Consider the following 21,448-nt stretch of genomic DNA (forward strand, 5'->3'; position numbering starts at 1 on the left):
CATTCTCTGTTTCTCTCTCTCTCTTCTCAGGTGAACGCTTTGTGCCCGAAACCTTTGAATCTGGCTATAAAATAACAATGCGCCTGACCATCTACGATGTTGACATTTCGGACTTTGGGGCGTATCGTTGTGTGGCCAAGAACTCGCTGGGCGACACAGATGGTGCGATCAAATTGTATCGTAAGTATTCTCAACAACACTAACAACATTCATTACAATAACCATAAACGTAAACGTAAATGTAGATGGAGCTGTGTAGTTGTAACTGTAACTGCAATTCTAACTATGTGTGTATAGTACATATTAGACGACTGTAGAACAATGGTCATAAGTCAGAGAGCCACTGGCAATTAGAGCCCAAAACTATTTGCTTCCCAACTGTAGCATTTAATTAATTTAGGCCAATGACAGAGCTCTTTGAAAACAATGTGCATAATAAATACCAAAGCATTGCCTCTCAAAACTTTACTTACGAGCCATTGACCCAGGCTAACGCTGTTGTCCTTTGACAATCCTCCACAAGTTGTGGGATGGGTATGCATGACAATGATTGATTTATGATTAGGCAATATCAATCAGCGCAGAAAATGCAAAGAAGTGTTCTTAAGATATGCAAAAGTATTGTATATTTTTCAATTAAAAAAAGATTATTTTTAAATTTTTACGTAAAATGTGATGTTATTCAAAATCAAAAATTCATTAAATATTAAAAGAAAACTTCGTCTTTAAACAGATATTCCACAAACAACAACAATAACTACCATGGCGCCAACAGTATCGATCAATACAGTGCCCGTAGTAATTGTCAAATATAATAAAGGTAATTTTTAACAAAACAATTAAAATATGAGATGAATTATAACTTTTACTTTTTTTCTCTACAGAGCAACGTTACAGCAGCAACAGCAACTCGAATAGCAATAATCCATATAACTACAATAATCAGCAAAATAATAATAAAGCACAACGCCCAAAATCAAAAACAATTGATCAGCCGCCGTCATCGTTGAATACTGTTTATATGGGCGCCACATCGAGCTTATGGAACTCACAGGATCATCACTCGCAGGCCACAGGACGTGGCAGAGATCATCAGCAGCAACAGCAGCAGCATTTGCAGCCTCAACATCACGGTAAGTCTCTCTGCTTGTCTGTCTACCATATTTGGAGTGTCGAAAAACAATTCTCATGGGAATACCCCTAATGCTGAACGACTGTGAGCTACTTAACGCGTCGAAGGACACTTCAAGTTGTGTTTCTTACCCTTCGGCTAATATTTTTATTGGCCCGACTGGCTGACTGTGTGCGAAGTAGCTTCTCATGACACAGCAGACTATAAATATTTGGCCATTTATTTTATGTTTATGACAAATCATAACGACTTTGGCACGGCTTAAGGGCTATGCCCTGCTGTCGACACTTGTTAGATACAGATACTTTGGCTCAACTCAAGAAAAATATTTTGCCAAAGCATATGGCAGTCGTTCACATTCCCACTTCCCCTAACCCAACCGCCTTTCTTTGACTGTCTGTCCAGCTAGCAATGAAAATATGACTTTCTAGCATGCAATTCTGCTCCCTCAGGCAGAAGTCTCTTGGGGTTTTGCTTCCACTTTTTCTCTCACCCTCTTCGACAGCTGACTGTTAGCGCAACGCTTGCCAAAGTATCTCGGGTAATGTGCTGCTAATGTGGCTCATCATAATGTACAATCAACATAAATAATAAAGCTTGCAAATCCCCATGTTTGTCTAAAGCATGTCCTTGAAATTATCATTGACCCAAGTAAAAACTTTATTAACGCAGTCAAGAAAAACATAGAAAAATATTTGTCGATTCTACTTATTATACAGGACTTGTGGTAAATCATGAATTTCTGCATAAAATATTTAAATAAGTGTTCGATTATTTCATTAAGAATACAGAAAATAAAGTTATTGTATTCAAAAATATATGAAATAAATTTTGATATTATTTTCATAATTAACTATTTCTAATTAATTATTTTTAATACTTCCTATGTACTTTAAACTTCTTATTTTAGTTTTTATATCTAAATTTTTTTAATTTAAAGAGCTTAAAATATTTTCAAGTATTGCTTAGTTAAATCAATAAGAAAATTTCAATTAGACACTTTCGCGAATTTAATGCAAACCATTTGTTTTACATACAATATTTCACAAGTCTTGCTGCATATCTCCCCAGTTGGATTATAAAAAGTCAAAGTGTCATCGAGCTGGTTAGCTCGCAGTGTGGCAGCCAATCAATAAACATAAAATTTTATACAACTCCCCCGCCTAGAGTAGTTGGCTGCCCATGTTGCCAGTTTGCTTACAATCGATGACAATATCCATATCCTCTTCTAGGATAGGGGAGGGGAAGCACAGGCAGGGGGCTGAGCACTGTGGCAACGCATAAAACTTTAGAGGCGCCTTGTTGTAGTGGAAAATTTGTGCATACGCGTTTGAGTGAAATAAAATGCAGTCGGCAGAGCAGAAGAAGCGAATGCAGCGACAAAATCAAATCGAACAAATTGAATATGAGAGGGACGATTGAGATAGTGTGAGCGAGAAGGCAAAGAGATAAGGTGGAAGGGGGCACCAAAAAGCGCACAATAAAAATTTCAGACAAATTGCGCACACAAGGCGTCAAGGCAAAAAGGGTCCATGGAATGGATGCGAAGTCGAAAGGAGAAGAGAAAGCAGTAGAGCTAGTCTAACCGCCCGCTGGAGACCGAGTCTGAGACTGCAGCCATCTCATCTTGTGAACGCCTCCAGCCTGCAGCTACAACAATTTTTGGCAACGACAGCAGAAATGTTGCGTTGTCGCTGCAAAGCAACGGGGTCTTGGCCAGCAACATGTCAGAAGGAAGGAAGGAAGCAGATGGAAGAGGAAAGGGACTAGTTTGAAAGATTGAGGGGCCGCTACCCCTGGTAATGGCGGAATGGTGCTGCAATGACGACAACTTTCAAGCCTGGCATGCAACGTCGTAAGCGCTGCGTTTACAGTTAGATTTATTACCTGCTAGATGTTGCACATACTCGTATCATGCCACATCGAGAGAGCGCCAAGCCATGCGGGCAAAAGGACTCACAGAGAGGAAGAGGAGAAGGCAACTTCAACTGCTGCTGCTGCTGCCGCCTCTGGGAATTGTGAATAGAATGCGAATGGCAATGGCAATGGGCTGGCGCTTATCGCTGTTGAGCTTTGCATATGTCGCGACTGTTTTTTGGGCTCGTTCTCTCGCAACTTTAAATGCAGAACAAGCAGCGACGACGCGCGGCAAATGAGAACATGCCAGCAGATATGTTATGAGGCAGCCATCACGCCCATTTAACATATAGTATAGTTTACTATATACCATACAAGTTTTGGTAGTGTTCTTCGTAAATTGAAATTCAATATGCAAATTTCATTACCAATTAGCCTAAACTATTCAAGTACTTTTTGAGTTATTTTATGTGCGTTGACTGAGCACGTAAAATAGATTCAACATTTAAATTAGCTCCAGCATAATGTTGGTATTTAATTGAAACGAACTCACATGTGTATTGCCTTAAAATTCTTATAATATAAAAAAAAACTGTCTATAATAATAAATGCAATACTATAGGAGCAGGTTCTCAATATTATTTTTGCTAAAATTCAATTTGATTTGAAATTGAATAAAATCAAACAAATATTTGCTTTACCTCCCACCAACCTTAGAATATTTTTAGATTGAAATGGTGTTTTAATTTATGAAATAAATATAGATTATTGTTTAACTTCAGTAGAGCTTAAATATTGTTTAATATTAGATTTAATATTTTATTTAGCTGGCAATAGTATTGAAATAAAATTACTTTGTTTTAAGTATTATATTGGAAACTGCCTACGTCTACTTTGCCTAATTTATATATTAAATAATATAAATGGATTAGAATTAAATTTTAATTTATTATATAAATTGGGTATTCATTTTTATTACAGTTTAAATATTTTTGTAATGTTGTATAATATTGAATTAAACTCAATATGTCCTAACCATCGTTTTACTTTGATTTTAATGTGAAAAAAAAATTAAGTACATCAACTTTTCAATTTAAGAAATAAATTCTCTTTTGAAATTAATATAGCTAAAGTTTCATTAGTTTTGCTCAATTCGCTTTACATATATTGCATTGAAATGCTATTCAATTGCAATGAATATGTTGCCAAAATCTAAGTACTTAGTTTTCGTAATGTTGTATAATATTCACATGAACTAAATATGTTCCAAGCTTCTTTTAACTTTAATTTGAAAGTGAAAAAATAAATCGAGTGCAAACATTTTCAATTTAAAAATAAATTCTCTTTTAAAATTAATGATATTTAAGTTTGATATTGATATAAATTATTTGCTAAAAATTCGCTTTTTATTAATTGGATTAAAATCCAATTCAAATGAAATGAATATGTTGCCAAAATCTAATTACTTGGTTTCCAATTGGAGAAAGTCTAGTGCATCTTTTAAAAATATACAACCAAATATTAAATGTAGCAATTGCATTTTGTGTGCACTTAAACTGTCATTAAAATGTCGCAATCAACCACAAAAGCTGCTGCAGTGGCAACTGCAGCTTTCATTTTTAATTTGCTCGGCCAACGGGCAACAATATGACACAAATTACAAGGAAATGCAATAAAAAAATGAAATGCAACACCCGCAGGACGACTGGCCAGCCAGTCATGTCCTGGACTGTGCTGTCCTGTCCTGGCTGCAGTTGCAGTTCCATTTCCACTTGCAACTGTAGATGCTACGACGGAGTACAAGTGAGACTTCATGATGATTACTGGCATTCAGCAGGCCGCAATAATTTGCTTATAATTTGCCGACTTCTTCAGCCAGCCGCATACTCCTCCCCTCAGCCCCTCGCATGGACATACAAATCCAGAGTGAGAAATGATAAAGTATATGAAATGCAACAGACAGTAAAACAGTGCAAAGTGTTGTGCAATTGGAAATGGCATCGCGTGCCTCCAGCTCTTTTTTTGTCTTTTTATGTACTGTTTGAAGCCGCAAAGTGTGCAACTGTTTCTGCCACATGGCGTTAAATGCATTGCCGCCAACAAAAATGAATAAACGCGAAAAAACACACAGAGAGAAAACAATAAAAACCGAAATGTAACGCATACGCCGCGTTCGCCACTCAAGTGAGTCTCAAGTGCCGTCTGTTGCAAGCAACTCTACTGCGCACCGTGTTCTTTTTTAAGTGCAACAGGCGCTACAAACTGAGGTGTGAATAGCCTCGGTGTCGCGGTGAAGTATGCCCCGCCCCCTCGCCCACAAAGAGTGTCAGTTGAAAGTGCGCTAATGGAGCGCATCAAAGGGCGGTTGACTGACTGTGGCAATGGGTGTGCCAATGGAAACACTTCAATGAGCTTAAAATCGAAATCGAAATCGAAAGAAAACCAAAGAAATTACCTTTATACTTTAAGCGGGAAATCCATTTGACTGCAGCAAATGAGAAAATAGTTATTTTAATACGATCTATAGTATAAAGTTTATTGCCTATCGGAATCAATAATACAAATATGAGAGTTGCAATGCCGTTTATTTCTATTAGTTGAAGTTGCCTCGGCTTATCCTGATTGCACCCCGGGGGCAATGAGAGAATTATGCAGAAATTACTTAAAGTTTACTCTCAAGTAGTAGTTTGCCAGCCTATAAAAACTGTGAGAGCTAAAACGTTGTTTGGCCCCGGCGGCAGCGCTTTTCTTCGTTTTCCTTTTTTCTTTTCGCTTTCTTTATGGTTAAGCGCTTTAAAGACACCGCTGGGACTAACACACACGCATAAACACATGCTCAAGCGTCAATAAAAATCAGCCAGACACTCACCCACACACACACAAACACAAACACACAAACACACACACACACATACACAGCAATCACACACATGGAGACCAGCACGGACAAGAAGACCAAGCGACAGCAACAGCAGCAGGACAAACAGAGAGCGAGAACCAAAGCCAGACAAGGCAAAGTGAAACTCTCGTTGATGGTGTTGGTACTTTTCACACATGGAATGGAAATGTTTGCAGACGCCAGCAAAACAACTCTGCCAAAAGGGGTTGAAAACGCGGGGCAATACGGGGGGTTAGGGAAAAGCTGCTTATAGAAAAATAAAAGCCAAAAGACATACAAATAAATTTTCGACCCGGTGCAAAGCAATTTGCGCATTTCCGTTATAAAAATAAAAGGGTTCCTCGTTAAAAACAAAACGAACCGAACTCCTCTTAGCACAAAAATAACAAACAGCCAAAAAGGAAAAAAACCTGAAAACAGAAAAAGGAGAAAATACTCTCAATACGATATTTCACTGTTATGACAAACTTGGTTCAATGCAATGAACTTGGACTGACTGCCTAAGCAGTCTCAAGAGAGCCGAAAACAATTTGTCTCCTCTGAATCGAGTGGGAGCAGATGTTCGCAATAAACTACGACTTACCCAGTAGTGTATTCAAATGCCAATTAATAGCACATGTATGAAAGAAAAATATGTATTCATATTTAATAAAACATTTCTCGTTTTTGTATCTCGATTTAATTTAGTTTGCAAATGGTGCCTTTTATTGATATTTTTTAAATATTCTGCAATCTCAATTAATCTAAATTTTTTTGTTTTCGTAAGTTTTGCATATAATTGAATTATAAAATGTATTTCATTGTTCTTAATGATATAATTACTTGTGCTTAAAAAATGTAAAATACATTTTTATTTAAGCCAGAATTTTAATTTTGATTTTTTGAAATTAAATGAATTTTACGTTCCCACAAAACATAAGAATATTTTAAAAAAAATAAAATATTTAAAATAACTATGATTCATTTAGTGGTGTCACATATTTATTATTGATTACCAACTACATTTTAATGTGAGTGCTTGAAAATTCCAAGAGCTTGGCACACACATCTTTGCAACTGGACAAAGTTTAAAATGTAAAGTGCTATTGAAGTGGAACCCACCGCAGTCCAACAACCACACTCCAAACAATGTTCCTAATGACCAATGGATGCCTACAGCAAAGCCAAATAAAACAGAAAAACAAAACAGAGGAAGGGAATGTCCTTCCTTTTGGTTCCGACACCAATGGCAACCCGCTACATTTGTAACTGCAGCACACAAACAAATGTCCAATGAAACAGATTGCCAGGAAAACAAACAAAAATACAGCAACGCAAAAAAAAAGAAAAGGAAAAATACAGAAATGTAAAGAAAAAACACAAACTGCACGATAAATTGATGGCAAAAACAATACACAGCCTCCCCCGACTCTCCCCTTCGCCAATCGAATCCAGAGACATCCCACCCAACGAGTTGTTCTTTATTTGGTGCCTCTTCTTTTTTTTTTGGGGTTGGCTGGTTGGAGTGCATGTCGTGGCGCAAGGGTTTAACGCACTTAAGCAATAAAAATCGAAACAATTTTCGATGCTGCCAAGTGAAATTGAAACAAAATGCCAACTGAGGAAATACTTTCGATTTTGGCCAAAAACGGAAAACTGTACAAGTGAGAATGTTATAAATAAGTGGAGCAGTCGACAAATACAGCCAAAGTTGTGTCCCTTTATATGCAATACTTTCACTCTGCCCAGTCGTGTCTCGCTCTGCCCTGCCCCGCTTGTTCTCTCCATTCGCCCAGTGCTTGGCTGACAAACTGTTTGGTTTTGTGTGTCCTGTACGTCCTGTGGTGTCCTGTGTGTTCTGTGTATATATTTTTACTCCCTATTCACATTGCCTGCCGCTTGCTACAAATGACTGGCCATAAACGCATCCTGTCTATTGTTTATGCTTGCTGGCGTGTGGCAAGCGCATAATTGAAAAAGGACATTCGATTGGCAGCAATATGGCGGCCAGAGTTATGAAAGGACACATCATAAAAACCATGCACGTAAAATAAAGGAAGTGAACTTTTGATTAAGTAACACAGTCAGACCTGCCAAAACAATATCAATATCTATAAATACGAAACTCATCAATTCAATTGTTATCTAAATCTCTTTTTCTTTGTCTCTCTCTCTCATTCTTTCCAGCGCCCGATCACAGCGCCACCTATCGGGCAGATGGAAAGAACACAGCCCTAAAGCATGATGCCAAATCGCTGACCGATGAAATGGATCGCATGCAGGACCTCAAAAGCAAAGCGATGACTCCGATATCATTTTCCCCCCTGTTTATGGCCTCGGCAGTGACCCTGAGCCTCGTGTATTTGGGGACGTGGCCGGTCTAATTGCATACAGAATAACTTTGTGTAAAATGTACAAATTAAACTGCAAGAGGAATGAAGCAAAATGATAGTTCTATTAAACCTATAGATTTAGCCTGTAAGCAATAATTTCACACATCGAGTTGGCCACACAAAAAGGAAAAGAGATGTTAGTTTGTAATTAAAATTGACATATGTGTATAAAGTTGCTGTTGCTAAGGGTCACTTAGTGTGTAAGTTGAAAAGGGTTTTTTTCGGATTCTATCCACATATAAACTCACACACATACACTCCCATAAATAAGTTCTGAAAGATACGGAAATACAAAGTATTAGCATGTAAAATGAAAGCAAAAACCCGAATGCAAAGGAAATGGAAAAATCTCCTTAAACCTGGGATTGTCAACAGTTTGTATATGGAAAAAATATTAGCAAATTAACTACACCTCTACTTTTAAAAAGGTAACAAAAAAATAAAACAATTACCCAAGTAATGCTAATCGTAATCGGAATCTAGCTCTAAGTTCAGTGGTCAAATGTTGCAAGTCTCATTTATTTTCTATCTCATTTGTGCTTTGTTTTTTTGTGCACCGCAAAATGTTTATAAGAAAATGATATACATAAATATAGTACATAAATGAATATATTACTGTAATTTTAATTTAACGAAAATTGAAATAAAAATGCCGTCTTAAATAATTTAAAAAACGAGATTGAGTTTTCTATTTTCTAAACTGCAATCAAAGGTAAGGCTGTGTGCGTTTATCAATTTATGTCAATATCGTATTTTAAATTGTTTATAATTTTATAATTTCATGTAATTTTAAATAAAATGAAGAATTTATTTTACACAAGTTTATCACATTTACAAATTACAAATAACAAAATATTAATTATTACACAAATTTTTTTTTAAAATATAATAATTATACTTTTTCTTTTTTAATTTTGCTAGGTAATCTCTTTAATAATTTTGTTATATATGCTTCTCATAGAAATTCACCAAAATAAGAAATTTTATAAAGCTCCTACAATCCCCAACTTTGTATCTGCATGTAATTCTTCAATTTAGAAATTCTGCCGCAAGCGAATAAAATGAACTCAACCACAAAATATACCATATGAGCAACTGCTGCATTCTCGTGCCCCAAAATTGACTCATGCTCTTGTCCTGCCCACAGTTTGTTTATTTTTACCATCAAAATTTTAACGCCATCGACCCACATGGAAACATTTTTCATTAAAAAGTAAACGAAGAGCAGCAACAAAAAACCAAAAGCGAAAAATGAGTAACGTTTGCGACTTTATAATTTAATTTAAAAAAACGCAACGCAACTGCAAAATAAAACACAGCAAAGCAAATAAAAAAGTAAAAGAAAAATATCACAATTATTAAAATAAATTAAATGTCTGCTGCTGCCCTCATAAACTCGCGAGCGGGCAATTAAAACCACGTCCAACGTGGCCACTTTTTGCTCAAGAGTTTAAGAGAATGAACAACCGAAATAAGCGAGAAACCCGGAACTGAAAATGCGCTGTGCTTAGAGACAACAGGTATTATGTGGACTAAACCATGAATATAATATGACAATTTTAAATAGAAAAAATATGGATTTTAAACTTTTTATAAATGTGGTTTTATTTAAGAAAGAACATTTAGTTGAGAATAAAATTAAAATTCATAAAATAAATTTAATCAGTTTTATTACATGCATGTAAGATTAAAAGAGTATTTCAAAAATAATTTTATTTAAGTGAGAAAGCATTAGCTAATATACCCCATTGTTAAGACTCAGTTGTAGGTGATAAAAATTGCTACCACGGCAATTTGGTTGCATTTTCACACGCGTAGCGCCGCAAATGGCAAAAAATCGGCATGTGTGTGTGAGGCTACGCAATCACCCATGCCCTTCAGGGTTCCCTGCCATAACTGTTCAACTGCATTGAGGCAACCACCTTTACTTTCACTGTAGCACTGTCCACTCAATACAAAGGGTAAGTTAATAAAGCCAACAGTGCATGTGGCTCGTGTCCAGAATGGAGAGAAAAATCCTCGGAACCTAGCCAGACGGCATAGACCGCACAGACACATACAGCAACACACAAAAGTGTGTGTTGGGACACAGATAGTCGCCAAAGGCAAAAGGCAAGAGAGCTGACAACTGGCTAGCGAAATGAGTGGAAACCACGAAAGCTGCTTTCGATCTGCCCAAAAAAGTAGGCCACATTTTTTGCCAGTCGTCATCGCATGTGTGTGTGTGTGTGTCTCTTTTTGCTAACTTTAACATAAATTTCAAATTTATTGCGGCATCAGCCTACCTACCCAGCTCATACATCTCCTTTGACTATATACTCAACACCTTTGGAAATATTACGTTTTTATTATTTAATCGTGTAATTGATAACGTCAATTTGCATTGTAATCAAATATGGCCCTGTCGATGTTTTATGGCGGTTTCCAGGGCCCTCTTTTTTTGCAGTTGACATTGATCAGTTTAATGATGTGAAACTGCAATTATTATTTTAATTAATTATTTGACAGCTTTGTAATTTTTTCTGCAAGTAATATTAATAAATATTTGTCTTTTGTAATACTACAATACTGCTTATGATGCAAAAAATTGGCTAAGTTAGAGTTAACATTGCTCACTTAGTATGAGTTCCTATCTTAAAATTTTCCTTTTAGCACATAAATTAATTTTCATCTAGAAAAATTATTGCCTTTGACATTACCAATTGCTTAATTTTTTCTGATGGGTTTAATAATGGAACAGTTTGTGAAGTTGTTCTAACCAACATTCAGAAATCGCAGAATGGTGAAATTGTCATATGCATAGGACTGGGGTATTTTTAGTTAGAGCTTTCAACAAAAGTCCCTAAGAAAAGCTTGGCACATTCTGGCACAGCTTTAAAACGAACCTTGCAACCATTAAGGCGGACATGCGCAAAAGCTCTTCTAAAAATTGGATAACCACCAACAAAACTGTAAAAAAATTTTTAACATTATTGGTACTCCATAGCAGAGATTTAAACCCCAGAGCTTTCGTCTGTTTTTAAATTTCGAACATCTGCAAAACAACGTTTAATAATTATGAGAACATATACAACAAGTTTACAATCGTCTTAAATAATAATGCAACTTAATTCGTATAATGAAAACCATACATTTTTTATGAATTCGTGAATTCCGATAAAGTATTTCAAATATCGCATGTCTGACTCTCAGTCCAGTCTACAATTGAATACATTTAGTGCGTACATTATCAGAAGCCTGGGGTTACCCGATAAATCGTATACTAGCAATAAGTAAAACGATAAATGTAGAACCAACAACCGAAAAAGATTACAAGTTTTTTTCTTTTCAGCCTTATCGCGAAAATTCTGAGATAATACAAGGAAATGACAATATGTCAATACAAGAAATGAGAGACAGAGAGAGAGAGAGAGAGAGAGAGAGAGAGAGACAGAGAGAGAGAAATAAGAATAATAGCAGCAGTGCTTATCAATTATCCATTAACCGTATCAGTAAGCAAGTAGTTTTGGGTATATTTAATAGTTAATAATCCGTGAGTAGCTCAGTTCTTTCTCAGTCTTTGAGCCATGGGGTTCGCCTTAATAGTTTTGTCCCTTCTGCTGACTTTTGTGCTAAGTTACTTACGACAATGCTACACATTCTGGGAACAACGCGGAATAGCTCAGCTGCGTCCAAACCTTCTATATGGACACTTCTTCAAGTTAAACGCTGTACATCTAAACGACTTGATTCAAGAGACATACGATGCCTTTAAAGGCAAATATAAAGTGACTGGCACTTATATCTTTACTCGACCTATTGCTATAGTCACAGATCTCGATCTGATCAAATCAATACTTATCAAGGATTTTAGCAATTTCGTAAATCGTTCGGATCATCCTGCTCCAGAAAATGTGCATCGTAATCCGCTTTTGGGAAATTTGTTTAACATGTATGACGAAAAGTGGCGAGCGCTGAGAGCGAAACTGACTCCCACTTTTACCAGTGGCAAGATTAAATCTATGTTTAACACCATATCGGATGTATCTCAGCAGCTGGAAGATACATTTCGAACAGAAGTGGGATCCGGTGGAGTCTTGGACGTTTACGATCTTCTTGGTCGTTACACAGTCGATGTCATTGGAAGCTGTGCATTTGGCATCGAGTGTAATTCCCTTAAAGATCCTCAGGCAGACTTTCGAGTTATGGGTAGAAAACTTTTTACTGAAACCGAAACCAATATCCGCTGGATTCTTTTTAAGCTTACCTATGTCAAGTTATTGGCAAAAATACCATTTCGAAGTTTTTCCGATGACAATATTGCGTTTTTTGTAAATATTATTCGAAAGACTGTTGAACATAGAGAGCGCGAGAATATAAGGAGAAATGATTTCATGGATCTATTGATAGACCTTCGGAAATCAGAACACAGCCAAGGATTATCAGTAGAGCAACTGGCAGCTCAAGTTTTCGTTTTCTTTATAGCTGGTTTCGAGACTAGTTCCAGTAACATGAGCTATGCTCTTTTCGAATTGGCTAAAAATAAGGATAGCCAGAGTAAACTAAGAACGGAAATTCAGAGTGTACTTCAAAAACATGGAAAACTGACCTACGACGCGATGATGGAAATGACATATTTGGATCAAGTTATCAATGGTGAGTGTGATGATAATATAATATAATTACTCCTACAACAAAGAAGATAAGAATTGTACACATGTCTAAATACAGCAATTCAACATCTCACAATAAAGTACATCAAGACATATAGATAAGTAATCTAAGTTCTTGTTTTGAAGCTAAGAGAGGGGTAAATGGCTTAAGGCATTTTTCACGTCAGACTGATATAATTTTGATTAAAAAAAAGGCATAAAGATTTTTATGTTTGAGACTGGTTTTGTCATATCTCACTTTTTATCACATTAATAAAACTCTTATCTGCAAAATCAAATAAAAACAATAGAGAAAGCTAGAAATGTGCGCGGCTGTGAGATACCCCCTACCCATTTTTAATAAGAGATAAACAGTGCGGTATTAAACATAAAATATACAAAATTATTACTGCAACCAAACTACAAATATGCCGAAGCCTATATCGATATAGAACTTCGTTCAAAAAATACCGTAGAGTCCTAAACATTCCAGATTGCAGATTAAACCCTATTGTATTTGGCTATTCAAAATTATATGCTAAATAACTTCTTTGATTTTTATCTGATAGCAATCAAATTTTCAGGAATCGTAAGTACCACAGGCTTTATAGTTAGTTAGATAGTTGAAAGCTAGCTTTGAAATTAACTTGAACAAAAAATTACATCTCTATATATTATATTCTCTGAGATCTTGGTGTTCATTAGGACAGACGGACACGACTATATCGTCCCGACTGTTGGCGCTGATAAAATCATTATATATTTTATAGGGTCATATATGTATATTGCGTGTAGCCACAAAGTTCTAATACCCTTCTACCTTATGGGGACCGAAAATATTAAAAACTATAATTGTAGATTTATGATGAGAATACTTTGAAAACTACAAGTGACTAATACGCTGTTAAATACTATTATACTATTATTTTTCAGAAACACTTCGAAAATATCCAGGGTTAGTTTCGTTAACACGAATGGCTGCGGAAAATTATAAATTTAGTTCCAATGATAAAGAAATTGTTCTGGAACGAGGTACAAAAGTTTATATCCCAGTGAACGCCATTCACAACGATCCCGAGATATACCCTGAACCCCACAAGTTCAAGCCCGAACGATTCGCACCTGAAGCTTGTCAGCAGCGTCATCCGATGGCTTTTCTTGGATTTGGAGATGGGCCACGAAGCTGCATTGGAATGAGATTTGCGCGAATGCAAGTAAAGATGGGATTAATCACTTTGCTTAACAGATTTCAATTTTGTCCAGCTCCCGGAGAGCCAACAGAGGTTGAAATTATAAACTATGATATTGTTAGACGTCCGCAAAACGGTGTTAAACTATTTGTAAAGCGTGTGGAAAGTTAATCTGTAATTGCCAGAAGATTCTGTTAATGCAATTTTAAATTATACTAGAAGAATGTATGAAATTAAAGTTTTTTTTATAAATAAAGGAACTGTAGTACAGAGACTCAACTTACGGGAATTATTGGAAAGGAAAATATGTAAGTAATAATTGATGACGCGAACATTTATATGAATATTAATATGTTTTTTAAAAGCATTAATTATGCTTAAATATATTTAAATATCAAAACGTAAATTACCAATAAAATAATATTACAGATCATTTTAATTGCTAAAAAATATTGTTTTTAAAAGCTGGTGATAGCAGTTGAACATTATACAAAATCTCTAGCTAAAAATTAATTTAATGAACGGTTTTAAAAAACATATAATTATAGCGATTAGCTGATGTGCATATATATTAAAAACATTTTTGTTTCGTGTTCAATTAATAAACATTTCATGTAAAGACAATTTATGTTAAGGCTTATATATTATACTATACCTCAGAAATCTCAGTTACCCGATTTTGCGACCTTATTATACCCAAGTGAAATTTTTACTCATCTCAAATATTATCAGCAATCAAAACAAGAAAAGCATACATGCATAAAATCCACACATCTTATCAGGCTAATTTACCACATCGTACAAGAAGTACAAAAGTTCGGTCATATAAAAGTGCCATAAGCTAAAAGTCTTTCTACAAAGCGCAGTTAGTGATTTACCTTTCAAGAATGGGGTTCGTTTTTATCGTGTTGTCCTTTCTTCTCACTTTTGTGCTGAGCTATTTGAGACACTGTTATACATACTGGGAACAACATGGAATACCTCAGCTACGTCCTCACTTTTTGTTTGGACACTTCTCGAAACTGAATGCAATTCATACCAACGATCTACTGCAGGAGACATACGATGCCTTCAAAGGCAAATGCCAAGTGGCTGGCACCTATATCTTCACTCGACCCATTGCCGTGGTCACTGATTTGGATCTAACTAAAAATATACTCATCAAGGATTTTAATAACTTTGTAAATCGCTCGGATCACCCTTCGCCGGAAACTGTTCATCGAAATCCGCTTTTAGGAAATCTCTTTAATCTTCACGGTGAGGAATGGCGTGGACTAAGAACGAAACTGTCTCCCACTTTTACCAGTGGCAAGATAAAGTACATGTTCAATACAGTCACTGATGTATCTCAGCAGTTGGAGGATACATTTCGAACAGAAGTTAATTCCGGTGGAATATTGGACGTAAATGATCTACTTGGACGCTACACAGTCGATGTGATTGCTAGCTGTGCCTTTGGCATCAAATGCAATTCCCTCAAGGATCCACAGGCCGAATTTCGTGTTATGGCTAGAGAGCTTTTCTCCAACAGAAACCTTAAAATTCGCTGGGTTCTTTTTAAGTTGAATTATGTAAAGCTTTTGTCAAAGTTACCTCTTCGCAGCTTTGGGCAACAACATCTTGGATTCTTTGTGAATATTATTCGCCAAACTATTGAGATAAGGGAACGTGACAGTATTAAGAGAAATGATTTTATGCAGTTATTGATCGACCTTCGGAAATCAGAAGGCAGCCAGGGATTATCAGTAGAGCAATTAGCCGCTCAAGTTTTTGTTTTCTTTATCGCTGGTTTCGAGACAAGTTCGAGTAACATGAGCTACGCTCTCTTCGAATTGGCTAGAAATGAAGAAAGCCAACGCAAACTAAGATCAGAAATTCAGAGTGTACTTCAAAAACATGGAAAACTCACGTACGAGGCAATGATTGAAATGACGTACTTGGATCAAGTTATTAATGGTGAGTATGAAAAAATCATTTTTAATAAAGTAATGAAGTACATTTGACTAAGGTCCAAGGTCTAATTCACTGTGGTTACATTTTAAATGTTTCATTTTAAAAACATTCAATACGGTAAAAAAAATGTATAAACAAAATTTACCCTATCACATAAAGGAAACTTGGTAAGCTACTGTCGAGTACCCTCAAGTGACCCGCTAAGCTGTGTGATACCCTCAACCCATTTTCAATAAAAGCAAACAAATGCAGTAGTATTCCTAAAACATTAGTATACCAAAAAATATTGATAGACATATGCCGAAGGTAGTTGGAATATTTTATTATCTGATCGCAGCCAAAGAAATAACAGACATATACTTATTATTGTAGGCACTATAATCGGAGGCGCAAATGGGCTTCCTAAATATATAAATATTTAAAACAATTTTCCCTTTCGCAGGATAGGGACTTTATTTATATTTGCCTAAACAAACCATATTTAACCCCAATTATATGTGTGAGGTTAACCTTGGACATTTATAACTACTTATCACAGAAAATTTTATGCAATTAAATTATGAATCAGTGTGCAATAAAAAAAGATGCAATATCCAAATTAGTCATTAACTGTTAATTGCATTTATTAAAAGTAATATTCATTCAGTTTTACTGCAGCATAAGAATTTAGATAAGTAAATTGTCGATTTATTGCTAATATATCTGATTATTTCCGTTGAACTTTTTCAGAGACACTACGAAAATATCCAGCACTTGTTTCGCTAACACGAGTTGCTGCTGAGAGTTATAAATTTAATGATAAGCTCACTAATAAAGAAATAGTACTGGAACGCGGCACAAAAGTATATATCCCAGTGAATGCTATACACAACGATCCCGATATATATCCTGAACCCAACAAGTTCAACCCGGAGCGCTTTGAGACCGAAGCCTTTCAGCAACGACATCCAATGGCTTTCCTTGGATTTGGAGATGGACCACGAAACTGCATCGGATTGCGATTTGGACGAATGCAAGTTAAGGTGGGACTAGTCACATTGCTGAGCAACTTTAGATTCAGTCCCGCACAAAGTGAGCCAACAGAAGTGGAAATTGACACCAAAAGTTTAATCAGGCGACCTCTAAACGGAGTCAAGCTTCGCGTGGAGCGTCTTGAGTCTTAGGCTATAATTACTGATTGCTAGAAAAATATACAGGATAAATTAATAAACCGAAACTAATTGAAAAAATGTTGGAAATTGTATGATCGATTCAATCTCAAATCGTTGAAAAAAATACTTGGCGTTAGACATTATTGTTAATTAATGCTGTGAATGCCGACTGCTGATTGAAAGCAGAATATATTTTTATTTTTATCTCTTTAATTGCATAATTAAACAAGTAAGAAAGCTACAGTCGAGTGTACTCGACTGTGAGATACCCGCTACCCATTTTGAATAAAAGAAATATATTTTGCGGTATTTTCTCAAAATATATATACTGCAAAAATACTAAAAAAAATATACCAAATGGTATATTTTGTATATCGACATAGTACCGCATTCAAAATATACCATAGACGGCACAATATACCAGATTGTCAGCCAAAGCAACTAAGACCCCTAGTAAGTAGGCGTTTTTGCCCATACAAAAGTATTTCTTTAATAACTTCAATTTTTATAAATTTTTATCTGATCGCAACCAAATTTTCAGAAATCATAACTACTATAGTAGTTATTATATATACCAAAACTCGGAACTCTAGCTTTAAAATTACGCTTGTTATTCAATTTTTTTATTTGCGGGGGCGGAAGTGGGCGTGGCAAAAATTTGAAACAAACTTGATCTGCTGATCTGCGTGCAAACATTACAAATGCTGTCGAAAAAAAATTATAGCTCTGTCTCTTATAGTCTCTGAGATCCAGTGTTTCCTACGGACAGACGGACATGGCTATATCATCTCGGCTGTTGACGCTGATCAAGAATATATATACTTTATAGGGTCGGAGATGCCTCCTTCTACCTGTTGCATACATTTCCTTCCGGCACAAAGTTATAATAGCCTTCTACCCTATGGGTAGCGGGTATAAAAAGTTAAAGTAGTTAAAATTAAATATTTAGATTATTTTGGTAACCCTATCGAAGACCGGACAGTAGATAGAAATTAAAATTAATACTTTTATTCCAAAGATTACATAGTTTCATCCAAATATATCAGAGATGCAGTCGTCAACATCATATTTATGAAAACCGTAATTTATTTTTACTTAACAGAGAGAAATAAAGTGATTTGTACTATCTTATCAGTCCTAATACCCAGTTTTGAAAGTACGAAAGATTGCAACACCAGACTTTTAATATTTAATATTAGATTATAAATAAATAAATTGTTTTATAAATTGAAGAACTGAAGCACACAATTGGATAAGCCTAATTCTTGACAGAAGGAAGCATAGCCGGCCCAATAATCTATGTATATATATTCTTCGTAGGAATACCTAGATAAATAAAATAATATATACAGCCTTTATGCTTCCAAAACATTTGGTTTCGATCAGTTGAATATTTTATATATTATTAAAAAAAAAAAAAACTTTATCATACGGCAAAAAACAGGATTTCTTGCATTAACTTAAAATCTGATATATTTTGAAACCTATGGTATATTTTGATTGTTGCACTTTATCAACATACCAAATATACCAAATTTTTAGGAATCATAAATACTGCAATTATAATTACGCTTCTAGCTTCAAAATCACGATTTCTAGACGGATAGCCGGTCACGAACAAATTATAATACCTTTCTTTGGCCAAAGGGTATAAAACAACTGTTGCTGAGTGAATTTTAAGATTATTTGTAAATTGGTTTTGAGCTCATAAATATACATATAGTCAATAAGAAGAATCTAGACAAGCTTTAAGTACTATGACTCAGAAATCTTAATCTGCAGATTAACGACCTTATTATCTCCTAATAAACACTAAGCTCATCTCAAATATTATCAGCAATCAAAACTAGAAGTGACAGCTTTATCTAACAGTTTTTTCATAACTAAATTACCGACTCATGGCGGATTGCTCATTAAATCCACACCTCTTATCAGGCTAGTATACCATATCTTACAAGATATACGTCAAATGAAAGTGAATGAAGTAAAAATTATCTCAGCATAGCGCAGTTAGTGCTCTACCTTTCAAGAATGGGGTTCGTTTTTGTCGTGTTGTCCTTTCTTCTCACTTTTGTGCTGAGCTATTTGAGACACTGTTATACATACTGGGAACAACATGGAATACCTCAGCTACGTCCTCACTTTTTGTTTGGACACTTTTCCAAGCTAAATGCAATTCATACCAACGATCTACTGCAGGAGACATACGATGCCTTCAAAGGCAAATGCAAAGTGGCTGGCACCTATATCTTCACTCGACCCATTGCCGTGGTCACTGATTTGGATCTAGCTAAAAATATACTCATCAAGGATTTTAATAACTTTGTAAATCGCTCGGATCACCCTTCGCCGGAAACTGTTCATCGAAATCCACTTCTAGGACATCTTTTCAACCTTCACAGTGAGGAATGGCGAGGACTGAGAACGAAACTGTCTCCCACTTTTACCAGTGGCAAGATAAAGTACATGTTCAATACAGTCACTGATGTATCTCAGCAGTTGGAGGATAAATTTCGATCAGAAGTTGATTCCGGTGGAATCTTGGAAGTAAATGATCTACTTGGACGCTACACAGTCGATGTGATTGCTAGCTGTGCCTTTGGCATCAAATGCAATTCTCTCAAGGATCCACAGGCCGAGTTTCGTGTTATGGCTAGAGAACTTTTCTCTAACTCTAACCGCAGTATTCGATGGACTCTTTTTAGGATGAATTATGTAAAGCTTTTGTCAAAATTACCATCTCGCAGGTTTGGGCCACAACATCTTGGATTCTTTGTGAATATTATTCGCCAAACTATTGAGATAAGGGAACGTGACAGTATTAAGAGAAATGATTTTATGCAGTTATTGATCGACCTTCGGAAATCAGAAGGCAGCCAGGGATTATCAGTAGAGCAATTAGCTGCTCAAGTTTTCATTTTCTTTATCGCTGGTTTCGAGACAAGTGCCAGTAACATGAGCTACGCTCTCTTCGAATTGGCTAGGAATGAAGACAGCCAACGCAAACTAAGATCAGAAATTCAGAGTGTACTTCAAAAACATGGAAAACTCACATACGAGGCACTGATGGAAATGACGTACTTGGACCAAGTTATTAATGGTGAGTACTTACTTATGCCCAATAAGCTCAATGAAAATCGAAATGGAGAAAATGAGAAACTTTTTAAAGAATAAAATAATAGTGACGCTTATAAATTTCATAAACTAATTATTGAAAATAATTTAAAAAATATATGCCCAAATTCCAAAGCAGACATCATTTTGTACACAAAAAAAAAAAAACAATAACAAATGCAATATTCAAATGTAACATTAGACACTTCATTCCCATTTATTATAAAATGTACGTATTTTGATTGCAACATTAGAAATTAGGCAAGTACATTTTTCTCTCTTTCAGAAACACTACGAAAATATCCAGCACTTGTTTCGCTAACACGAGTTGCTGCTGAGAGTTATAAATTTAATGATAAGCTCACTAATAAAGAAATAGTACTGGAACGCGGCACAAAAGTATATATCCCAGTGAATGCTATACACAACGATCCCGATATATATCCTGAACCCAACAAGTTCAACCCGGAGCGCTTTGAGACCGAAGCCTTTCAGCAACGACATCCAATGGCTTTCCTTGGATTTGGAGATGGACCACGAAACTGCATCGGATTGCGATTTGGACGAATGCAAGTTAAGGTGGGACTAGTCACATTGCTGAGCAACTTTAGATTCAGTCCCGCACCAGGCGAGCCAACAGCAGTGGAAATCGACACCAAAACCAGCATTCGACGGCCTCTGAACGGAGTCAAGCTTCGTGTGGAGCGACTTGAATCTTAAGCTAATTACTGATTGCCAAAAAAATAACTAAATATGTTAGACAAAATGTTGAAATAAAAAAATCAAGATACTGAAGTTAAATTATTCATCAATTAAATATTGTCAAAATATTATATATGGTTGAGAAAAAAAATACTTTTTTGAATAAAGTAAATATATATGTCAATACAATTTTTAAAATTGCAATACTCTATTACAATAATACGAAAAGGAAATTTTTAAGTTAGGGCGGAAAAGTATGAAGAATCTGACTTTTTCTCTTAAAATATTCAACAATAATAAATAAAATAAATGTAAGGAACAAAGAACATTTACGTAAAACCTTTTTTAAAGATGTCAAAAGCATATAACATGAAATCCGTAATTTACTTACTCTTATAACAGAGAAATAAAGTGATTTGTACTATCTTATCTTATGATTGTACTATA

At 35.5% G+C, this 21,448-nt stretch overlaps 4 protein-coding genes across 5 annotated transcripts in view; all 4 read left to right on the plus strand.

Annotated features, from left to right (window-relative positions):
• LOC132798300 (cell adhesion molecule 2) overlaps nucleotides 1-8,909 on the plus strand; it is a 45,440-nt gene extending 36,531 nt beyond the window's left edge. For both annotated transcript variants that reach the window (XM_060810111.1, XM_060810112.1), the window contains 4 exons: nucleotides 31-180; nucleotides 734-820; nucleotides 885-1,133; nucleotides 8,055-8,909. In XM_060810111.1, coding sequence (XP_060666094.1) covers nucleotides 31-180; nucleotides 734-820; nucleotides 885-1,133; nucleotides 8,055-8,251 — 683 coding nt within the window. In that variant the 3' untranslated portion in view covers nucleotides 8,252-8,909. The remainder of the gene's footprint in view (nucleotides 1-30; nucleotides 181-733; nucleotides 821-884; nucleotides 1,134-8,054) is intronic.
• Nucleotides 8,910-11,826: 2,917 nt separating this feature from the next.
• On the plus strand, nucleotides 11,827-14,277 carry LOC132792042 (probable cytochrome P450 6a14). Its single transcript, XM_060801248.1, has 2 exons — nucleotides 11,827-12,895; nucleotides 13,825-14,277. The coding sequence occupies exons 1-2, from the start codon at nucleotides 11,827-11,829 to the stop codon at nucleotides 14,250-14,252; spliced, it is 1,497 nt and encodes a 498-aa protein (XP_060657231.1). The 3' UTR covers nucleotides 14,253-14,277.
• A 666-nt stretch (nucleotides 14,278-14,943) lies between these two features.
• LOC132798719 (probable cytochrome P450 6a14) lies at nucleotides 14,944-17,456 on the plus strand. The gene is made up of 2 exons (XM_060810676.1): nucleotides 14,944-16,037; nucleotides 16,764-17,456. Exons 1-2 carry the CDS (start codon nucleotides 14,969-14,971, stop codon nucleotides 17,195-17,197), a joined length of 1,503 nt encoding a protein of 500 aa, XP_060666659.1. The 5' UTR covers nucleotides 14,944-14,968; the 3' UTR covers nucleotides 17,198-17,456.
• A 1,750-nt stretch (nucleotides 17,457-19,206) lies between these two features.
• Nucleotides 19,207-21,068, plus strand: LOC132791940 (probable cytochrome P450 6a14). Its single transcript, XM_060801079.1, has 2 exons — nucleotides 19,207-20,285; nucleotides 20,586-21,068. Exons 1-2 carry the CDS (start codon nucleotides 19,217-19,219, stop codon nucleotides 21,017-21,019), a joined length of 1,503 nt encoding a protein of 500 aa, XP_060657062.1. The 5' UTR covers nucleotides 19,207-19,216; the 3' UTR covers nucleotides 21,020-21,068.
• Nucleotides 21,069-21,448: the final 380 nt, after the last annotated feature.

The sequence above is a fragment of the Drosophila nasuta genome, chromosome 2L (assembly GCF_023558535.2).
Source record: "Drosophila nasuta strain 15112-1781.00 chromosome 2L, ASM2355853v1, whole genome shotgun sequence".
Lineage (NCBI taxonomy): Eukaryota > Metazoa > Arthropoda > Insecta > Diptera > Drosophilidae > Drosophila > Drosophila nasuta.